At 43.6% G+C, this 23290-nt stretch overlaps 1 protein-coding gene and 1 long non-coding RNA gene across 6 annotated transcripts in view; one reads left to right on the top strand and one right to left on the bottom strand.

Annotated features, from left to right (window-relative positions):
* LOC146209816 (uncharacterized) overlaps nucleotides 1-23290 on the top strand; it is an 81180-nt gene that overhangs the window by 37097 nt on the left and 20793 nt on the right. The window contains exon 5 of one of the 4 annotated variants that reach the window (XM_084604075.1): nucleotides 9903-10433. The exons of 2 other annotated variants lie outside the window; for them this stretch is intronic. In XM_084604075.1, the coding sequence (XP_084460201.1) occupies nucleotides 9903-10148 (246 nt within the window). In that variant the 3' untranslated portion in view covers nucleotides 10149-10433. Of the gene's footprint in view, nucleotides 1-9902; nucleotides 10434-23290 lie in introns of those variants that run through there. One more of the 4 variants, XM_084604082.1, reaches the window with a different exon arrangement.
* On the bottom strand, nucleotides 17-21946 carry LOC146209817 (uncharacterized). 2 transcript variants are annotated; one of them, XR_014707651.1, is made up of 6 exons: nucleotides 21728-21946; nucleotides 20437-20570; nucleotides 16854-17010; nucleotides 15782-15938; nucleotides 9814-10106; nucleotides 17-1150 (listed from the first exon to the last, which is right to left on the bottom strand). It is a non-coding gene; the product is annotated as an uncharacterized LOC146209817 (long non-coding RNA). The 2 variants fall into 2 exon arrangements; XR_014707650.1 differs by lacking the exon at nucleotides 17-1150 and having other exon boundaries at nucleotides 3052-10106; nucleotides 20437-20573; nucleotides 21728-21944.

Below are 23290 nucleotides of genomic sequence, written 5' to 3'. Positions count from 1 at the left end.
TCTGCGAGGCACCTTCGTAGACTCTCATAATGAGGAGTGATACACGTGCGTCGGTGCGTTCCCTAAACTTTCGAAAGTTACTTTGATAAGGCGTCAGTCAAATCATACAGACATCCTTCACATAGAGAGATGATTCTATGCTTCGTCCATTTACTGAGTATTATATTGTTCCGTAGTGGTGTCAAGCCCAGTAGGCACAAACAAGGACGATGGCGTTGCACCTGAATAAAACTTTTTACTGGGCTGACTTCTGCCCGCAAACGAACGGAGAGAATCGGCGGCAGCGATAAGAGCAAACGTACTCGTTGGTCGTCGAACTAAAAATGTCCGTTGCACCTGACAATGCTCCATTTAAAAGCGTCAAAGAAGTATATAGATAAAGCAGCAGACTGCGACTAGCATAACCTGGAACATTGCAGAAACACATGCGACTAGCAGGAATCTTATAGATACATCTCAGCGCACCTTGCGCATCAAAGAAAATGATTCGGTTTGTTCGATTTGTGGGGTTTAACGCCCCAAAGCAGCTCAGGCTATAAGAGACGCCATAGTGGAAGACTCCGGAAATTTCGACCACCTGGGGTTCTTTACGTGCACTGACATTGCACAGCACACGGACGCCTTGCTTTTCGCCTCAATCGAAAAGCGGCATCGAAAAGCCTTCACACCTAGGAACTGCTAATTTCGAGGCATCAGAAAACGTTGTATTGACCATTGCACGCAAGTGTATATATTTGTAAGGTGTTTTATTGTATCAGGCAGTACATTTTTTTCAGGCGGAGTTCAAGACATCGCTTAGGAGCGAGTGATCTGGTTTGGCTTCAAGGGCCATTGAGGTCAATTGCTCACCGCAAGTGCCAAGCAAAGAACAGCTGAGAGGGCTAGAATATATTTAGCAAGAAAGAATACAATCACAAATGCGTGAACAATAGGCGTAAAAGCAAAAACGATAGCTTAGAGAGTAGTGCCGTGCGGTCGCTGGACGGGCAGCGCTGGTGGGTATATGTCTGCCTGTCCTTCTTTAACATCGCCGCAATCATTAACGCAGCTCTATAACGTGGTAGTTTCTGGCGTTCCTAGTCGTATCGTCGTCTCCCCGATCCTTGAAAAATGTTCTGTTGACAGGACGAATGCGGTTTTGGTCGTAAACCTGAAAAGATCAAATTTATGGTTTACTAAAAATTTAAAAGTCACGAAAACTGTTCATTTCAGATATATGTCCTGTGCAAAATTTACCGACAATAATATTTAGTGAGCATGTTTGTCCGTGCAGCAAGCTGACAATCGCATTTGTGATTGATTGAATAAAACAGAAATTAGAACTTCCTTGTATAAGGTGCACGCTCCATATAAGTTTAAAGTTCCCTCATTGTTTTTTCACAACGCAAAATGCTATGTTTAAAATTTACATACCATAAAATGTCAGAAACACGCCAGCATTCATATGTATTTAGACTGCTTCATTTCTTACTTAAGAATAATAAACGCTTCATCTTTACACTGTCGACCCCTGAGCAAAATTATCTGGTTATAATGATAATGATTATTGTCAATTAGGAAAAAAGCCGCATTCCGAGCATCACACAGATTGGCCTGCATCGACTGCAGAGACTTCTTCAAATGTCTCTGATTTGAATGTGATTCGTGCCAGGATCTTGCACGAGTCCCGAAATCGAATTTTAAAACATGCGTCAACTTTGCTCTCCGAATCCAACCCCTTGAAAGGAGAACCCACCCACTCCGCTCCGCTGTAAAAAGGTCGGTTTGTACTCATAGACGCCTGATGGCGTTTCCTGCAATCAGGCAACCTCAAGATATCGCTTTTACTCAAGAAAATGTGAGCGGGGTAAAACGATGAGACAAAACTTCACCTGAAGGCCCTTACACGTATAGGAACATTTTAACCCATCGCGGTAAAACGAAGGGTGCAGTGGTGGCGTAGCGGTATAACAGCTGCCTTGCATGCAAAAGGACCGGGACTCGAATCCCTGTGCCGCGCCATTCTTGACCGAATAAAATAAAAAATTCCGCACGTCGATGCAATTGCATAAACAGGTTTGGGGTGCTACGTGGTGCCGGTGAACACCTCCGGAAACGCACTCCCTCACCAGAACAGATTTGACCACCCTGGTTCAGTAATTGGCCGCAACCTCCCATCATTAGTCCTATAAAACCCCCTGCCCTCAGTCACCAGCGGCTGCAAAACAACTGACTACGGCGGCGGTTAGACCTGTGACGCAGCAGGGGGTGCCAGAATTCCTGGCTCCGCTGGACAGGCCGCCATTGGAAACTGACCCTGGCAACGTTTAAAGCTAGAACCTTAGCTAGTGAAGCTGGTTTAGCAGTGCTGTTAGACGAACTAGAGGGTATCAAATGGGATGTAATAGGGCTTAGTGAGGTTAAGAGGCCGAATGAGGCACGTACAGTACTGAAGGATGGGCATGTACTGTGTTATCAATGTTTATCGCAGAGGCGAGAGCTAGAAGTAGGTTTCCTTGTCAATAACTATATACCGGGTAATATAGATGAATTCTGTAGTATTAATAAGAAAGTGCCAGGCATCGTAATTAGACTTAATAAGCGGTATAAACTGAACGTCGTACAGGCCTATGCACCTACATGTAAATATGATGACCAGGCAGTTAAAAGCTTCTACGAAGATGTAAAATCAGCAATGCGAAAAGTAAAGACGCAGTATACTGTACTAATGGGCGACTTCAATGAGAAGGTAGGGAAAAAGCAGGCAGGAGACCAGCCAGTAGGTGACTATGGCATTGGTTTTAGGAATAACAGGGGGGAGTTACTAGTTGAGTTTGCAGATCGCAATAACTTAAGAATCATGAATACCTTCTTCAGCAGACGGAAGAACCGGAAATGGACATGGAAAAGTGATAACGCGGATACTAAAAATGAAATAGACTCCATACTGTGTTCAACCCCACCCCCCCTCTCCCATTATGCAAGATGTACAGGTCATCGGGAAGTGCGATGCAGTGACCACAGGATAGTAAGGTCCCGAATTAGCCTAAATATGAAGAAGGAAGCAACAGATTTATTTATTTATATATTTATTTACCCTCAGGGCCCGGGGGCATTACAGAGGGGAGTGGGATACATAAAAGTATATGAATGTACGTACAGCAAAGTTACAGAAGAAAATACATTACAAGTACATAAAAAACATGCACAAAAAGAACAAGGAAAACAAAACTTCACAATGCAGTGGGGATAAGTAAAACCTATGTCAGGAAGTAAAGGGCAAACAACATAGTAACAAGCAATATACATTCAAAGAAAAACAATGGCTTTCCGAAATGCGTCGTTATCTGTTAAACGTGCGACATCCAGGGGAAGGTGATTCCAACTGACACAAGTTCTAGGTATGAATGAGTCATGGAAACATTTTGTGTGACTAGATGGAACCCCAACTTTATGGCGGTGATCAATGCGCGCTGATATGTAAGATGGTCTTGTTAGTAATCTTTCTTTCAGGTAGCTGTTATGGTAAATTTTATGAAAAAGGGATAATGATGCTACTGATCTGCGGTGAGATAGAAGTGGAAGGGACAAACTTGATTTCATGGCAGTTACACTACTTGTTCGGTGATAGTTTGACAGTATGAATTAGCGGTGAGAGGGAGGGCAGAAGAGTTCAGGACCTCGCTACAGAATAGATATTCAGCTCAAACCGAGGATGGCGACATTAACCTGCAAGCAATAAACAATAATTTCAGAGATAACATGACTGAGTGCGCTGTAGAAGTAGGCGGTAGGATAGTTAGAGAGAGGATACCGGTAACCTGTCTAAGGAGACGAAAGATTTAATTAAGAAACGCCAGAGTATGAACGCTTCCAAGCCAACAGACCAGATAGAATGGAAGAGATATCAAAGCTAATCAATAAGCGCAAGGTGGCCGATATAAGGAAGTCTAACATGGAGCAAATTGAGCATGCTGTAAAGAACGAGGGAAGCCTTAAATCGGTGAAGACAAACTTGTACATAGGCAAAAATCAGATGTATGCCCTGAGGGGCAAGGCGGGCAACATCATCACGAATATTGACAAGATAGTCAAAGTAGTCGAGCAGTTCTATACTGATCTCTGCACTAGCCATAGTAGTCAGGATCGTATTGAGGTTGGCGGTAGGGAAAAACAGTCAGACGTTCCACCAGTGACGAAAGACGAGGTTAAGAAAGCAATAGATACTATGAAAAGGGGGAAAGCAGCTGGAGAGGATCAGTTAACTTTAGATTTGTCGAAGGACAGGGCGAATATCGTGCTAGAAAAACTGGCCACCTGTATACCTAATGCCTGGTGTCATCAGCGGTACCGGAACCATGGAAGAGCGCAAGCATTATCTTCATTCATAAGAAAGGGGACGTACGCTAAGGACCTTAAAAAATTACAGACCAATCAGCTTACTGTCTGTCACGTATAAGGTATTTACTAAGGTAAACGCTAATACAATCAGGACAACCTTAGACTGCAATCAAGCAAAGAATCAAGCTGGGTTTCAGAAGTGGTACTCTACTATCGATCATATAAATACCATCAAACCAGGTGATAGAAAAATGTTCGGAATATAACCAGTCCTTATATATAGCATTCATTGATTACAAAAAAGCATTTGACTTATTATAAACCTCGGTGGTGATGCAAGCAATGCGAAATCAGGGGGTAGACGAGCCGTACGTGAAAGTGCTGGAAGATGTATATAGTGGCTGCACAGCAACCATAGTTCTGCATAAAGAAAGTTACAAAATTCCCATAAAGAAAGGTGTTAGGCAAGGAGACACAATCTCCCCAGTACTGTTCACAGCTTGCTTAGAGGAAGTATTCAGAGACTTGGAATGGGAGCAGTTAGGGATAAGGGTAGATGACCTAGACAGGAAAAGTAGAAAGGTAGGCTTAAAAATGAATATGCAGAAGACTAAGGTAATGTTCAACAGCCTCGGGAAGGAACAGCAGTTTACGATAGGTAGCGAAGTACTGGGAGTAGCAGGCGAATATGTCTACTTGGGACAGGTAGTAACCGCAGATCCAGACCATGAAAAGGAAATAACAAGAAGAATAAGATAGGGATAGAGAGCATTTGGCAAGCACTCGCAGATTATGACTAGCAACTTACCGGTATCGCTCAAGAGGAAAGTATACAACAGTTGCATCTTACCTGTACTCATCTATGGGGCTGAAACGTGGAGGCTAACCAAGAGGGTTCTACCTAAGTTATGGGCAACATAGATGGCTATGGAACGAAAAATGGTAGGTGTAACAGCAAGAGATAGGAAGCGTGCAGAGTGGGTCCGAGAAATAACTCAAGTTACTGACAATCTAGTGGAAATCAAGAAGAAGAAATGGACATGGGCAGGACATGTGAAGAGTGAAGAGAGAACAACCGATGGTCGCTTCCAAAGGAAGGAAAGCGTAGCATGGGGCGGCAGAAAGCTAGGTGGGTGGATGAGGTGAAGAAGTTCGTAGGGGTCAAGTGGATGTAGCTAGCACATAACCGGGTTAATTGGAGAAATATGGAAGAGGCCTTCACCTGGAGTGGTATAGTCAGGCTGTAGATTATGGTGATGACCCCATCGACCCTTATAACAGCCTTCATCAAGTACCTGTTGGTTCACAGCTTAATAAAAACATTTTGTCGGCTAAATGAACAAAGCAGGACTGAAAAATGGTTCCAAACTCTTTCATGTTTGTGAAAAGTTTCCAATACAGATGAAGTCCAGGTAAGAATGGGCGTTCGGAAATAGCAACAAATCACCATTATCATTCACAATAATAATTATTGGTCTTGCTACATTCAATGCAAGGCAAACGCCTCTCCATATGTTTACAATCAGCGCGGTCCTGTAGTAGCTTCAAATACCCATGTCCTGCTAACTCCCTGGTCTCCCCAGCCCACATAGCATTCTTCCCCCTTTGCTATAAGCTTGCCTTTGATAGTGTCCCGTCACTTCCTCTCAGCGACCATCGGTTACCTTGTATTCGCATTAGATGTTTCGTAAATGCCAATTCCTTCTTTATTTTGACTAAAATATAATTTACTTGCGTTTATTCAGTCACTCATCTGACTTCCTCTTTTTTATCGTTCCACATGTCATTTTTCTTCCTATTAGTATCATTGCGTTTTCCACAATTCAGGAAGAGCTCTTCGTTAGTCTCCACTCTCAAGTCCCATACCTGAATACTAGTAAGAGATAGCTTTATTATTCTTTCCTTTTGAATAAACAGCTAAATAACATTCAAGGTCTGAAAGCACTTGCCCCATGCGCACCACTTGATTCTTATTCTTTAGACATTCCCTCTCTGGGACCAGACCTGCAGTCACTACCTTCCCTAAGAAGCCGTATTTTCCTGCCGCTTACTTCCCCTCAATACCATCGCAAACTGCTGTTTTATTCCGAGAATTGTAAATGCAGCAGCTCTACAGCATAAGTTCTCCAGAAAATGCAGAGTGGCCACTATAGGCAGAGCGCTGCCGCAGTGAGCAACAAATCACGGGGATGCCTCTGGTACCTAGTACTTACCAGGTTACTTAGCTAGATACAAATTAAAGCCCGTGAAATAGAGCCACTACCAGGTGACATTGCGTTGCGTAAAACGCTTTCAGGTTCTCACATTCTACGATCCCGAATGCAGAGGTTTGGTTTCCGCTATAAGCGCCAGGGCAGCAACTGGCACGCCGGAAAAGCGCTCTGTCAGCAGCCGTTGTGCTGTATTTCTCAATCAGCTAGCAATGCGAAGCTCTGCAGTGAGCAGTCTACAAAAGGGAGAATTCGGAAGAGTTTTACCGTAAATGAGAGCGTTGTAACTGCGGCTCATGCGGGCACATGTAGTGCGCTGCCGCGTGCTATTTCCTCAACTTGTCAAGCTTTCATTTACGCCGAAGAAACTTTACCAGCCACCTTTTCTAAAACACCTGGCTTTCCTCAGCAACCACTTCTCTTTTTTTAAGATATGAACATTTATAGCAATATATGAAACGTTGCAAAGCTAATATCTACATTTTGTTTCGATTCGGGGAACGAAATTTATGCCAGTCAGTGTTTTAGGAACGACGCTGTATGAACACGCTACTAGGCAATAAGGATGATTTCGACATTCTCTTTATTAAGTTCCTGTCAAGCTCGGCAAGACTAATTAAACTGCATCAAGCCAAATAAAACTTCGTCCATGCATGAGATAGGGAAGTGAGGACACGCAGCCCAGCCTAATGCACGTTGGCCTTAATCTTAGACGTTGACCATAACAATATTGAACTTCAAAACAGTCCGTCCTCGGCGAATTCGAGTGATAATCCGTTATTATCCAATCTTTAGCACATAAATGTGTTATGTTTTTAATATTTGGGCATCGTATTTAGGGCGTCGTGTATATCGCAGCTTCCGCCTGCTTCGCAAACATCTATTTAATGAGCACTTCACATCCACCCATCATTTGCCTTTTGAAACGAGAGGCGATACCGCAAGTGGAATTCAGTCGCGAATTGTTTAACTGGTGATAGCAATGCAAATATATTGCGGCAAACTACGATATGTTTGCATTGGTTTGCGCGTCATTTTAGTGAAATACCAGAACACGCTATATATTGCCCCTAAAAGCTACATTCTTTTTTACTGCTTTCTTTCTTGCCTTTTTTAATTGTTTTTCTTAAAGCTGCTGTAATACTAGGCTGAGGAGTAAAGCAGTGTACTCGAATATTATTCTTTATTATGACTACAAGTTCTGACTGATGCGCACAAATTTTCTCCAAAATAGGATGCTTAATTTAAGTTTTACAAATGTCTGGCAAAAATTTCCCCGGGTGCGGAGCTGGTTACGAGGGACGACGACGCGAAACGCAGGTACGGGCGCCAAAAAGCTGCGCTCGAAGCGAAGTCTTCGCCAATGAGAATGACATCAAGTGGGTGTCGAATACGAAGTACAATAAGGGCTACACCGGAGCACGTTCTCTGGGCAGGCGACAGCACACGCTGGCACCGGCGCTGCTTACGATATCAGATTGGAACTGCGAGGTCGACTACTTTGCATGCGAGGGCCAGATGTTGCTTCACTGTACGGACATACGCTGTGGCGAGTAGACTGACGATGGAGGACACTTCACCCACACCAAATCATCCGCCTAATCCTTCAGTTAAGAAACAGCACCGAGTGTCTTCGTAGAGATCAGATCTGGAAGCGATGTCATATAGCTCGGGAAAATTGCAGCAAGGAAGTGCTGAAGATGGTGCAGAAGAGAACCTACATCAACGCAGGTTCTCAGGGAGGGGAGAGCATGCGGCCGCGCCGACACGGGTGATGATAACTGGTCAACGCTCTGATTCCTTCCAAATTTTAGTGGGCACCCCTGAAGTTTTGCCATACTTAGCAAAGAGCGCACGTGAGAGGCTCAATGCATACTTGATTTCTTTTTTTTCTAGGAAAAGGTAGCTTTAATTTTATGGCATGCATAGCGAGCAGTAGATAAATCCTTAATTCTATGCAGTTAAGCTCATTTCATATTCCAGCTAATATCAACGGCTCTCATTAGTTTTCTGATTCAAATTTCCTGCCCTAGACTTGTTTCAAAAGCAAAGTCTGTCCGGAGTAAAGAAACGCAAGAGGCGTAACATTCGTTTTTTTTTTCTTCGAGGGAGAGGGGGGGGGGGAGTTTGCATACAGCAAGCAATTATTGCGGGAAATGCTGCACACAGCATTGGCGAAATAGGTAGGTGTTTAAACAAACTCCTCAGGGAGCACGAATCGTTTCTTGGCCACACCTGGCGATTCGCGCGTCTCATGCTTAGGCTGTACTTCCTGTTTGAAGGATACGTCTGTGCTGTTAAAGCATCCCAAATACGAGCGCGAGCTTCTCCAAGTGTGTCCTATCAAAAGGCTGGTCATTCTTGCATCAGCAAGTTCCTCAGTTCTCTAAAAGTAATTGTCTTCCCCGTATTTTTTGTAATCTTGTGACGATCTTGCTGCATTATCATATTGTTGGTACTCCCAACGTACCCACCTGTACTCCAAAGGTTCGTTGGGAGCACAGTTAAACGTGGCTCTAACGAACCTCTATGTAGCTCATTCGTGAAGGCAGGCCAAATGAAGCAGCGGGCAACGGTAGCGGACACGCAGTCCGAGGTGTACCGAGAACTGGCGACGGTGTCGCCTGGCCTTTCTCCGCCACAGTCGTAGCCGCGTTGTGCGGTGCTCGGCAGAGGTGGTCGCGGCTGCTGCCACAGTACCGCCGCCATCAGTGGGATTCAGAAAGGTTTTGCAGCTTTTAAAGCTATCAAGTGTTTTCCCTAAAATATTTTTCTTATTTTGGTTTTCGTTATGCATTATATTTTCACGTATTAACGCGAAAACAGGAAACAGCGAAAAACTGCATAGGTGCAATAAAAACTCGGATATTTTCCATTTTCGACACAACTAGATTTACCTGTATAAGTAGTCGCTATTTCGGTACAATACCTAGCGATTGCCACGCTTCAGGCTTCTTTTTATCAGATACCTTGGCCTAGCTGTTTAACATAAAAAAAGACGTCTTACTTTTACTGAATGGCTGCACCACCAGATCCGAAACTTCAGCAGTGCTAATACGATTTCTTGCATCCTCTTTTTAGAGGGTTGTATAGCTAGCATGGTACAAAGCATACACTTTTTACTAGTTCTAAATATTCGCATTGAAGCCTTAAAAAAAGGCTTGTTTTATAAACCTTTCTACTTAATATATACAATGAGGATAGCTTCTTTTTTTGTCCATTTATTTTCTCCTATAACCCTTTACTAATTTTATTTCGGGATAGTGACAACAACATCACTCACCCAGAGGCAATTGCTCTCGCATGTGTCAAAGATGGCTGCATGCTGTTTAGCCATGTCATTCAGCGCCCCCGTATTATATTTGCCTCCAGGTCCCAGGAATGTGGCTGTGGCCGTCCATCGGGGTATGTCGCAGTTGTCCCGGACACGCACGCCGGCTACCCACGAGTTTGTTGTGTAGTCCCCAAGAACCGTGGACATGTTCTTCACTAGGGACGTGCACTCATGTCCGTCGCTATGCACTCTGTAGGTGGATAAGTACGGCCTTGGATCTTGGCAAATGTAGCCGCCGCTCACTGTGGTCCAAGGTGCGTGGAACATGCAAAGAAGGAGCATAGGGTGTCAGACGCTACTGAGGCAGTCTTCCATGCTGAGCATGCATGTTTGCAATTCGAGACTGCACACTGTAAACTGCATAAGCTCTTACATAAGATAATACACAGCACTCTATAAGATCAACACCGTGTTTATAAGCCAAGGAGGCGGGGCGCTGGCGACGCCGCAGCCGACTGGGGGTGAAAAATAGGGTTAGCTTCCATAGGAATACATGGAACCGAAATATTTCAAAGCAGCATTCTCATTTCACCGCACATCTATGATGTCGTTATTCCGCACAGAGTAACCGTGAACATTTTAGAACAGATCGCAAAAGTATGGAATCTCATTTCCGACGCGAAGTATTTGTTAAACTGCGCGAAACGTATGGGGGTGCGAGTTGGGAGGGCGACCCTTAAAAACACATGTGAGCCCAACTTACAGCAACATTTTTTTTCTTTCACAGAGTACCAGAAATTGTGACCGGTCGTTAAACGTTGGACAGCGCTTTGAAGAAGTGTGTTACAAAGTGTGCTGCGTCATTGCGGACACAGTGTACTTTTAAAACTCTCCAAATAATCTGTGTTGTGAATCCGGACACCCCCAATAGGCTCATGTAACGAATCGCGTAGTTTTGTTTACAGTCTGTTATGCTGCCGCATGGGGTAAAGTATTTAGATAATACTGTGGCTCAAGTGATACATCATACACAGAATTAACGTTTAAAAAGCAGTTGTCAAACAACATACGGCAATATGGACCGAGCGAGAGTCGCGCATTGCAGCAGACGACAGAGCAACTGACGGTATACCCACCGCAGCCGCCTCCAGCTCTAGAGCGTCTGCTAGCGGGGCGCCGGTGGTGCATGGTCGTCTGCAACTGCGTTCGGTCAGTTTATCGTGCTGTGAACAGTCCCGTAAGTCATCAGACTTGCAGCGCTTGCAAGGAGATGTAATGTTTGCTGGAGCAATGTCAGATACGTGAAAAGCTTCTCGGAATCTGGTAAACAGCGCCACAATGAAAAGCTGTACACTAACGGCGTTGTGAACCCGGACCCATTTGCTATGCCTGAAACGCATTGGGAAGTCGTCTGGACTGACGCCGGGGCTCTGCCAGCAGTGGGCAACACAAAAATTGTAGCGTGATTTTTTTTTCTGAATCACTTCACTGCAGAGACTGTTCAGGCATACAAGTCCCTGGAGATATACAATTATTCTTAATCAGCTGGGTGGGTGCAAGGCGATCAACGGGTGTATATGCTAGTTAACTAGTTTTCGTTTATTTTCTTTTTCCCCGTGGTATCTCGATGGTTCTCATATATCGTACTGCGCTTTCTGTGTGGTTTTCTCGTCTTTGTTTTTTTCTTTGTGTACGGCGCATACCAAGCAGCGCGTCCACGGACATCGAATATAAAGCCTCTCAAATGTTTTCTTACGACTTGCTCACCACATGTGTGTATCACGACGCAGCTAAATATATGTTCATTTTAATAATTACCGCCTGTACTTAGCCACGATCAATGTTTTCAGGACGGAATCCGTTATTTTGCGTTTTATTCCTCTCAATTTACAAAATGAAGCGTGTCTCGACGGGCATTATTATACTGCCTTGCGTGGCTCATGCGCGTCGCCACCAATTGGAATGTTCTTTTTTTTTTACCTCTGCCATGCAACATGATGTCGTGGCGTGGTACAAGACATTCATAAAAAAAAAGTCGCTTGGGTGACTCGCCTCCAAGATGTGAGGGTTCGTCTGCAAACGTGCCGCACGTATTTATTGGCAAATATGCTTTACAGAGATGTCAGGCGCGAAATGTTGTTGCATACATATATTCATCATCTTAAAATAATCCGCCAGTTCTTAACAAACGACTGCTTTCTTAGGCGCAAATTCAGCTTCTTTGCCAAACATTATTTACATATATTTTGTATGGACCACGCTACCTCAATGCATTTTGAGTTCATATTGTATAGGGAGCTTGTATGAAGCGATGCATGCTGGGTAATCTGCCATGATGATGTTGTTGGCAGCAGACGACGCAGCACGGCACTGCCACTGAGCCTCGTCACATGGTCGCGTAGTGCGCGCAGACGATACTGCCGCGATCAAACAGGCTGACTGCGGGTTCTTCAGGATTTCAAAAACATGCCTGTACGAGGGCGAGAAGGCAAATAATCCCTCTAGCGACGCCGAGGCGAATTACTCGCACGGGCCAACTGGCTCGACATCGACGCCAATCCTGGCAAGTATCAAAGTACTCGTCAAAACTGAAATCATTCGGCGACGTCGACACGTGGCCAGATCCAGACGCATAGTGCAGTCAGTCGTTCGCGCTTGAAGCGTAGCTTCAACTGGTCCGCATCGCACTTCTTTGCATTCCTCCATAGCGCCCCAAATTTTTCGGGCACAGCGTCGACGCTTACTGCCCTCGGGTATCAGTCGACAATTGCATGCACGTAAGAGCAGGGCAAGAAAAGCCGTGTTTGTGCTCGTTGAACCGTCGAAAACAACAAGGCACTTGCTCAATTCAGCCTGCAAGCGGTGCCCGCCGTCTGCTGCCAGCGACACCATCATGGCAGATTACCCAGCATGCATCGCTTCACGCAAGCTCCCTATACAACGAAGGGTTTTAAAAGTAGATTGCCTCCGCATTGACGCAGCCTACTTTGTCCCACACTTCTTCAAAGAGCTTGTCAACGTTTAACGACTGGCCACACGTCTGGTGGTCTGCGTAATGTTGCTCTAAGTTGTGTTTACAAGTGTTTCTATGGGTCGCCCTCCCAACTCGCACCCCCATACGTTTCCCGGTGTTTTAAACGTACTTTGCCTCGGTAATAATATTTCATACTTTCACCATCTGCTCTGGGATGTTCGTGGTTACTCTGTGCCGAATAACGACATCACAAGCCCTCTGTGAAATGTGAAAGCTGCAATAAAATCTTTCGCTTCCATGTATTCCTATGGGCGCTAACCCTAGTTTCATACCCAGTCGGTCCCGCCTTGCGACAAAAGCGCCACCGCATCGTGCTTACGTCACATATCGCGTTGGTCTGTGAACGCTCTACCTCTCTCCTAGATTATAGCTGTAAAATGTCCCCCTAAATCATCCTAAAAAATATCGTGCTACTTTTACAAACTGTAGACAGTCGTACATATAGAGGGTATTCAAAAGTAGATTTTACTAATTATTTATTTAAAAAAAACTAAATGCCATACGCTCATGCCGTTTTTGTACACCGGTAAGGCGGGCAAGCGGATACAAAGTGGGAAATTAATTGTCCCAGTAAACTCAGTAATTAACTAAAATTCAATAACTAACCTTTTATTGGCTAAAGTTAACGTGCATATTTATATTGAGAACTTGGAGGCAAATACTTTTTAGGCTATTCCATTTTGTTGAATTTTAGTAACGCGGCTGTGTCCTGAGATGCGCACGTCTAAAATTGTGTCCCAGTTCGTCTAATTGCTCATGCGAGACGGCGGCTCTCGGCGTGAAGCACCTTCCATGTGTGACGCAGCTGTTGCGTATGGCACTGCCTTGCAAGAGTGTGTAGCGAGCGGCGACGCAGATCACTTTTTGTTTTCGGCCAGCGTTTCTTTCTCGGCGCGCGAAAGCGATGAATCACTGTGATAGCGGACGCTAGCGAGCGACAAATTTCAACTTAGCTTGGTGCCGCCATATAAACATGGATGAGATAAATTTGGCCATGATATGCTGTTTTTGTTCCCGACAGCAGCGCTAGTGCAAGCCACGTGGACAGCCAGATATGCAAGGCAGAGTGTCATACGCAACAGCTGCGTCACACGTGGGAGTTGCTTCACGCCGAGAGCCGCTGTCTCGCAGGCGTAATTAGACGAACTGGGACGAGATTTCAGACGCGCGCATCTCAGGACACAGGTGCATTACTAAAATTCTACAAAATGAAATAGCCCTGAAGAGCATTCGCCTCCAAGTTCTCAAAATAAATATATGCGCTAACTTCCGCCAAATAATAATTAATTATTAAATTTTAGTTAATGAGCTTACGGAGACAGTTAATGCCCCAATTTGTGTCCACCTGGCCGCATTACCAATGTCCAAAAACGGCTTTAGCGAACGGCATTTTGCTTTTTGTTTAAAAATCAGTAAAGTCTAATTTTGAACATCCTGTATATGTAAGGGAATCCCCTAAGGTAGAGTAGAAACTCGGCTTTTCAGCTTCTTCAAAGTTTGCCATATTTTCGGCTATCCTCCGCAGTCTTGCTGTAGAAGACAGCCAACTTTTGGATAAAATGAGGCCCGATTCCTCAGCGCATCTCTCACCTGAATGGACAGCATAACAAAACAGCACCTGGCAATGGAGCGCTACAACTAGAGCATTCTAACGCACCGACAGAGATGATCCTTTTTTATGTAATTATGTCCGTGTTGTTCAAACTCCTTAATATATCCCTTACAAAAATGTCTATGATCACTTTATGCGATGTCTTTAGACAATATGATCATAGAAGCTATCGACCATCAAAAGAAAGTCTTCTCACCGGAGCAGTTTTCTTCCCAAAACCAAGCGAGCCATGTTTGGGAAGAAAACTGCTCCGGTGAGAAATACGGCCAAACCTGTTGTGGTACCGTATATGCATAAGGTTGCGCACCACGTGAAGAAAGTGGCGAACAGACATGGCATGCCGGTGGTGTGCTCTGCTCCGAAGAGGATGGCGGAGCTTTGCTCACGCATTTCGCGTGTTGGAAAACCGAGCGGTTGTGAGAAAAAACATTCTAAGCGGTTTGTCGACTGCTGCATGGGGGTCGTATATGAGATCCCGCTGACCTGTGGGAAGGTCTACATTGGCCAGACCGGGCGCTGTATTAATGATCGAGCAGGGGATCATTTGCGGGCTTTAAGGAGTGGAGGGACAAATTTGGCAACGCATTGCGCGAACTGCACTGCGTGCGAGCCGCGACTGGCTGACATTAAGATTCTGGGCAGAGGCCGTGATAAGACAGCGCGTGAGCTTTTGGAGGCATTCCATATCGGGAAAAGGGGAGATAGGTGTGTCAGCGATACGTCGGTGCGGCTATGGAAGGCACAGATCAGTTTTCTTAATCGGGTTTTGTGATATTCCTTGATCATGTTTTGTAATATTCCTTATATTTTTTCTCTGTCTTTATGTGATTGTTATGTACTGTGCAAATAAACCAGATGTGAGTTAGCGCGTGTCCTGTGTCTTCTTCTCTTGTGTGTGTCTTCCCGTGTGCTTTATCTTCAGTCAAGTTACACATGTTGAGTGGCAACATATCAGTACGTATACATACATTTTGGTGCATGCTACCAGCAAGTGATACCACTATGCCTGTTTGCTCCCATTTTTCCTGAGTGATGCCTATGTTAGCCATAGCAGATAACACACACACCTAAGTAATTACTGAAGGAGACCAGCTACACCAAGCACCTAGGTGAATACAAGAGCAATAATAGGGAATGATGAAGTATATTATAGTTACCCTACAATATGCAGTCACACATACTTTTTGCTACATATGCAGGTAACAAGTCTCAATAGTGTATTCCCAGACAGTAAGAAAATTAGAAAGTGCCACTCATGCCCATCTTTTCCTTTCAAGAGCTTGTCACCAAGGTAAAATCTTTATTGCATATGAAAGCAAAATTTAGAATACCTTTCTTTTATGAGAAGTCCACATGGATGCTGAAGAAAGTACGCTGCTATATGTCCCACTGCTACTTGTCCCGGAAGTCAGGTTGCCTTGTTACTTGTCGGCACAGACCACGGCGACAGGGTGTCTCCAGATATGGTCGAATGAAGCAACAAGAGGACTGCATATACATATGAGAACACTAGTCAGAACAGCACGAAGGAAGATTTTTTTAATAATAAAGGAAAAGTCAAATGCACAAGTAAAAGAAACATAGGAGGAGTATTTCATATGGTTGCTGAGTGACAGTATGAAAAGCCCAGAATTGGAAACGCAATGCTCCACTGCGGAAAATTACATAATCATAAAATACATAAATACATAATAATCTAGGTAATCTCGGGAATAGTGGCAAGTCTTAAGTAGGCACTATCTTTTGGAGATACGTGGAAAGACAAGTCAGATGGGGTGGTAAAAAATGACTGGTTTGGTTTATGTGGTTTAACATCCCAAAGCAACCCAGGCTATGAGAGATGCTGTAGGGGAGGACTTCAGAGCGTTCGACGAGCTGGGGCTCTTTAACGTGCACTGACATCGCACAGGACATGAATGCCTTTTTGCTTCAATTTTGGGCTTACTGCTGAACTGGTCGTACTCAAAATAGGTTGGCGCTACTTTTATTTAAATTTAGACAAGGTCCTTTTGAGGACACAAGACTTGCATGTGTCCCAGACACATTCAGGGAGACATGCTAGCCCTGTACAAAGGCTTAAAACGTGGAGAGCTTGTCTCATTAAAACCCACCCGGCCCCGCATTATCACCTTTTAGTACCTAGTATTGCCTGCTTTGGCTCGTCAATAGTAGGCTACCGACAATAGGAGCTAAATTATTTCATCCTTAAAAAATCATGCAGCTTACTGCTGGAATATGCAGTCACACACAATTTTTGCTACATATGCAGTTAACAAGTCGTAATAGTGTATTCCCGAGGGTAAGAAATCAAGAAAGTGCCATTCATGTCTATCCTTTCCTTCAAGAGCTTGTCACCAAGGTAAAATCTTGATCACATATGAAAGTCAAATATAGAAGAAATACCTGTCTTTTATAAGAAATCCACATGGTGCTGAAGAAACCATGCAGCTACGTCCCACTGCTACTTGTCCCAGAAGTCAGGTTGCCTAGTTTTTACTTGTCGGCACAGACCACGGCAACAGGGAGTCTCCAGATATGGCTCAATGAAGCATCAAGAGGACTGCATATGCATACGAGAACACTAGTCAGAACAGCAGGAAGAAAGTTATTTTGAATAATAAAAAAAGGAAAAGTCAAATGCACAAGTAACAGAAACAAGGAATACTTCATATGTTGCTAAGTAACAGCATAAAAACAGCACAGAATTAGAAGTACAATGCTCCACAGAGGCAAACTACAGTAAAATGCTTGTGCACAAAATTCTCTTCTAGAGTGGAAGATTCAGTGATATATGCAAGGGGTTACGTGTATCTATTGTGCATGCATACGGTACTATAGGAATACATTACTGTCTGGGAAGTCAACCTCCACACCACCAGGTATAAAACTATTTCAGAAGTTTCTGAAAGATTTCTATGCAATAACAGGAAGATATTTCACTATCAAACACAGTTGCAAACAACACTAAAATCTAATGAGCCCATGTATGTTTCTCTTAAAAATGTGCGGACGAAGGAAATGTAGTTGCTGCTCCTTTTATTTATTTACTTGTAACTAATACTGCATCATTTCCAGGTATAGCATGCGTGAACACAATGCAAACAAACAATAGAGGTGAGCAAGCTTATCTAAAGATGAATGACTTTTTGTAATAAAATGAACAGAAATCATTTAACTAGCCATGTACAGGAGACAATGCATGTACTAAAGCAGAGCTGCACAGATTTAAGAGCCTTAAAAGCTCTAGCAAAACACCCCTCTTGTCACTGTTGCCTTTTCACAAACACTACAGGCTGGCCGAGAGCTAGTTTTGATACAATACCTCTAATTATCGCATTCAAACTGATCACTTTTTCAAATACATTGATAAACATAGGTACACATGGCTGAGCTTTCAAAACATCATCTGTTGGACAAAACCCTCATTATACTCTTGGATAGGTCTGATAATAAAGATCAGCATGGCGAACAGCCATTCGGCGCTTCCATGCGCTATGCAAGCTTAATAGCCTTATCATATCTTACAGAACACTGTTGTAATTTTCAACACCTGAGAACCAAATTCCATGGGGGTTTAAAAGGACATCTTTGAGCAAAGTTCACTGTAGGATATTGCCCCCAAAAAACCCAATCACAACAATTTATAAACACATGTTCGACAGCCTCAGACTTTTTGCACAAAATACAGTTCACACCCCATGGCAGAAAGATCTCTCTCTGCCATCTATGTTTATCCAGGCAGAACCCAAACATGCAATTTAAAAAAAGAAGATTTTTAGCAGGCTGTAAAGGCATTCGTTTTACATGTTAGGGTGCATTATTATTTGATAAACACAAAAGGGCCGCCACACTGATACTTCCCTTCGTCTTGCAGCCCACCCCTTCTGTAACAAGCCCCCTCATGTTTGCATAACTCAAAAACACACAAAACAATTAAACAAAAAATGTTCTCCAACAGATAAATATCAACATATTACTTTTGTTATTGCTAGTAACTATTTGGCTCTAGGGTTAACGACGCATTTATTTAGGTTGTGAATAAAATGAGTTCGGAAGTTAATTGCAAATCTTGGTGACTAGCAAGAAAGTAAATATTTGTGTATATGTTGCTTTGAGCAAAGTAAATGTTCTCATTTAGTCACAGAAAAACAGAATACCACTTGAACGAACGTCACTTCGACGATGTATTCAGTTGTACGAACTTTATTAAATCCCCCCACTGAAGCTCTATTGAACACTATGCAAACACACTTCATTTTAACAAACTTCAGTTATTGCTCATTTCAGTTCAACGAACATTTTCTGCAGTGCTATCCTGTGTCTTCAAAGTCATACTGAGCACTTAAAAAAGCACAGTCCGCACTCTTTGTAGCATATTTTTATGTTAGGAACCACTCTTCATTATCGCGTGAAGAAAAATGGCCGTTATTTAGCTTTAAAGTGAATTGGCTGTCTAAACTAGCTTGTGACCAGATGAATCCATAGCTGTCTTTGCACGCTTAATTAGCTGTACAGTCATAGCCAGTCAAAGCCAGATCTTCAGCCCTACTAGGCCCTTTAGCTCCAAGAATTGCGAATGTGTGCATTTTGGTTAACCATGATCTGCTTGGAGAAAATGAGCCTTTTCTCCTCAGCAGGCCGTTGTGATAGGCAAGATTCTCAGGAGCTTGCACAGTAATCGAGTTCAAAACCACTGTAGTCCTTTCAAAAGTGCTGCAAAAGGATACGCATTCTTCACTTGCAAATCAGCGCAATGACAAATAAATGGGGCCAGATAAGATTTGAACAACCTAAAAACCTGTGACAGATTTTCTCTTCTTGGGCTCCAAGATTACCTCGGAAGGAGACTGCAGCCATGAAATTAGGAGACGCCTGCTTCTGGGAAAGAGAGCCATGGCTAGCCTTGACCGCCTAGTAAACAGCAGAGACATTAGTCTGCCAACCAAGATCCGTATAACTCGTGCTATGGTCTTTCCAGCTGTGATGTATGGATGCGAGAGTTGGGCTGTGAAAAAGGCTGACCGCCGAAGAATTGACACGTTTGAATTGTGGTGCTGGCGAAGACTCTTGAGGGTTCCTTGGACTGCCAGAAGATCAGATCAGTCGATATTATCGACCATAAACCCTGACTGCTCATTGGAGGGTCAAATTCTAAAGTTAAAGCTCAGCTACTTTGGTCATCTGATGAGAAGAGAGGAGTCGCTGGAGAAAGATCTGATGTTGGGAAAGGTTGAGGGTCGCCGGAGAAGGGGTAGGCAGCGAACGCAGTGGTTAGATGGCATCCTCGAGGCACTGCAGATGAAGTTATGTGATGTTAGGAAGAAAGTGAGAGACCGGAAAGCGTGGCGTGACATTGTCCATAGGGTCATGAAGAGTCGGACACGACTGAACGACTGAATTGAATATTTCTTGAAGCTAATGGAAACAATCTTTCATGCATTTATTTCAGTCCAATAAACTTTCATTTCAACAAACTTTTTCCTAAGGTCCCTTGAACTTTGTTCAAGTGAAGCATCACTGTATGTGTACATATGCTGAGGCAGTCTAAATAAACAGTAACTGAATGTCAGCATGAATATGCACACATAAGCACAGTGCAGTCAGCTATATTATGAAACTATGTCAATGAGCTATTAAAACACAGGTTTACTCAATTTTGCCTCAACAAGAAATAGTAGGTACTACTGCAATAAAACAGCTAAGTGTACCTCCTGTTTTAAAGCTCTGAAGAGGTCATGAAAAATTTTCTTTACTGCAGACTATGAGCAAGATTCACCAACACGCCAGTCTTGCGCTAAATACACAGCAAGAATCATATAACAATACCGAGCTGGTTTCAAGCTTTGCTTTAATGAAGCCTGTTACACATCCGCCCTTTATACTCTCAAAAGAAAACAATAAATGCAAGAAAGCATGAACCAGTAAAAATTTTACAGTTATAAAGCAAACACATGAATGCAAAAAAACATCAGCATGTGATACCTACCATTTTAATGTCTCCTTTACAGGAAGGATGCTTTAGGGCAGGGCATCCATGGCTGATAGAATAAACTGCCTCAACAGATTCATGACGCTGTCTGCTTCATATTCAGGCAGCACTCCCTCGATGGCAGATGAAATCTGCTGCAAAAGCAGTTTGACAATACAACTGCATCAGCTGGACTGCAAGCATTATTGCCAAACAAGCCGTAAACGCAGTAAAAGAAAGACTTCATTAAATCCATGCTTCGCAAATCCATAACATACCATTACTTTCCCGATACTACTAAAGAAAAGCTGTCTCAGAAAATGAATTCCTAGCAGCTCTAGGTCACATGCCATAAGTTACCGAAAAACTCGATCCTATCATCTGTTTCAATTCTGACCATTGTCAGCAATGTCAAACATTAATAAACGAAGAACTTCCATAGTTGAAATTCACTTTTCAAAATATGCTGTTTCTCTGTGAAGCTTAAAGGTTCTTAGAAATTAAACAAAACAGAAGACTAAGTTTGAAAGCTCTAACCACTTACTTCACAGCCAATTGTTAGTTTGACCCACATAACTTGCCACGCCTCCGTAAAAAAAAAAAAAAAAAGAAACCGTTGGGACTTAAATAAACAATACGTACTGACCTACTGAGGATACAAATATAACTACTACTGTGTTGGAGTCTGCGAATTGTTATGAATAAAACGATATATCAACCTCCCCCCCCCCCCCCCCCCCCCAATCTGTGCCTACTCGAAAGGAAAGCTTAAAATACAGTATAATTTTACGCGCGAAAGTCGTTGCTTATGGACTATTCCTATCAACCTCGAATTACCAACTCTATGTGCAAATAGCTCAGCAAAGAAACCCTATAAATAAAAAAGATAGGTAGCGAGCGATCGCACACATCTGATGGATAAAAATAGCGTCTACATCGCTTTCACGCAGTACAAGGCCTCTCTCAATATTTGAAGCTGACAGTTATGGCTGCGAGGCAAAGCGGTTGTTTACGTTTGAATAATTGGTAATAACTCCGCAAAAACAAACGCCTTAACTATCGAACTTTGTTGCAAAATGATCGGAAAGAGGCCGCGGACCATCGAGGATCACTTTTTAGAACATAACTAGGTGCTAAAAAGGCTAAACGATGAAAAATCTTCCTAGCAAATTGGTCGTGCTGTGTGCAGCAAATTAAAAAATGGGTAAACGCGTGTAAGTTAAAAACTGCTCAGTTCAGAAACATAAAATTTTCCGTGAGTATGCGCAAAGGGTTTATAAAAAAGGAATGAAAACGTTTGGCAACTTACATTGAAGATTTCTGGCAGAAAGAAGTATTTTTTTTCCGTGCTCGACGTCGCCAAACGCCCCCTCCCTGAGAAGTTTTTTTGCAGGTCGTCTGGGTCTTCGGTGCACGATCACGTGACACGATCACGTGACGCATGCCTCTATTTTTGCAGGAATTCTGAGAGCAATCACGTGACACATGGGTGCCGTAGCCAAGCCGTAGTCTCGGCGTCCGCTCACGCGTGTATCGTGGAGTTCGCTTTTTTGTTTGTTTGTTTTTTTAGTCGCGCTGCCGCGCCAAGGTCGCTGCGCTGCTCAGACGAAAGACGGGAAGCGTGGAATAGGCAACCTGCAGTGGCCAGGCGGCGCTAGTGGAGCGCAGCGTTCAGCGCCGCCAACGGCGGCGCCGAGTAATCTGAGTAGGCCGGCGCGGTCGGGCCAAGGTCGGGCTGCGTTGCGTTGTACGGCTGGAAGCATCTCGGCTCTCATTTTCTGCGGTTTTAAGGCAATCGAATGTCTTCAGAGCTACTTCCGAAAACCAATACGGACGGAAGGACACCGCCTGTTCGAGAATGCTGATGTTTAAAACGTGAGCGGTGTCCACGTCCCCACGAAGTGCGCGCCGCTCGCGACGGAACACCCCGCGCGCACAAGTTTGAATTTCGCGTGAGTAGACGGAATTTTTTTTTAACGAAATTTATTCTCTCAGGGCATCAGTCGGATATGTGATGATGAATTAAGAAATAATTAAATGAATGAAAAATGTTGTAAACACGGAATTTTTTTAACGAAATTTATTCTCTCAGGGCATCAGTCGGATATGTGATGATGAATTAAGAAATAATTAAATGAATGAAAAATGTTGTAAACGTAGCTTTTCATTTACCTATTGCGTTCACACCTCATACCCAAACATTGAAAGTGCAGAGAGAACCTGAGAAGAGATTGATCGCCGTTTTTTCTTTTCTTTTTTTGTTCTTGCTGTTTGATTACAGTAGCATAATAATTTCCTCACGGTTTTGCTTTAGTTTAATACCATGACGAACACTTTTGTTCGTGGTGCACTTTTCGACAGTGCCGCGGAAGTTACAGGAGGCTAGGGATGTGGCGATTGCAAGCACTGTGCAGTTGTAGCGTGCGTCATCAACGAAAACTGTGCGTGCCGGGGGCGGGGAGTAGGGGGCCTCCTGCACCGTTGGAAAAATAAAGCTCTTAACAACAACAACTGGCATGCATTTTGTACCTCCGTACCTCAATCTTGGGGAAAGCCGGCGGGTAATGCTGGCACTCAACGGCAAAGCTTTCGTAGAGGAGGTCGTTAAGAGTTAGAATTTTTTACTGTTGCTACTAATGATGAAATAGTCTATCGTCTGGGACAAGAGACTCTTGAGTAGCTTGAGCAGTCGGTGAAAGAAATATTTGGCGCGGAACGATAGAACGAAGTTCCATTCTCAGCGTACACTGCCTCTACACTCCACCACTTCGACTTTTTCAGCACCTTAAGAACTAATTTACAGATAAATATGCTTATTGGTATCTGTAATTGGAAGTTTTGAAGATATTTTGGCTTTGTGGTTTTGAATAGA

The sequence above is a fragment of the Amblyomma maculatum genome, chromosome 1 (genome assembly GCF_055883805.1).
Source record: "Amblyomma maculatum isolate TAMU_Amacu chromosome 1, ASM5588380v1, whole genome shotgun sequence".
Classification (NCBI taxonomy): domain Eukaryota; kingdom Metazoa; phylum Arthropoda; class Arachnida; order Ixodida; family Ixodidae; genus Amblyomma; species Amblyomma maculatum.
The sequence above is the reverse complement of the archived record's forward strand: the minus strand, read 5'-3'. Positions and strand labels throughout refer to the sequence as shown.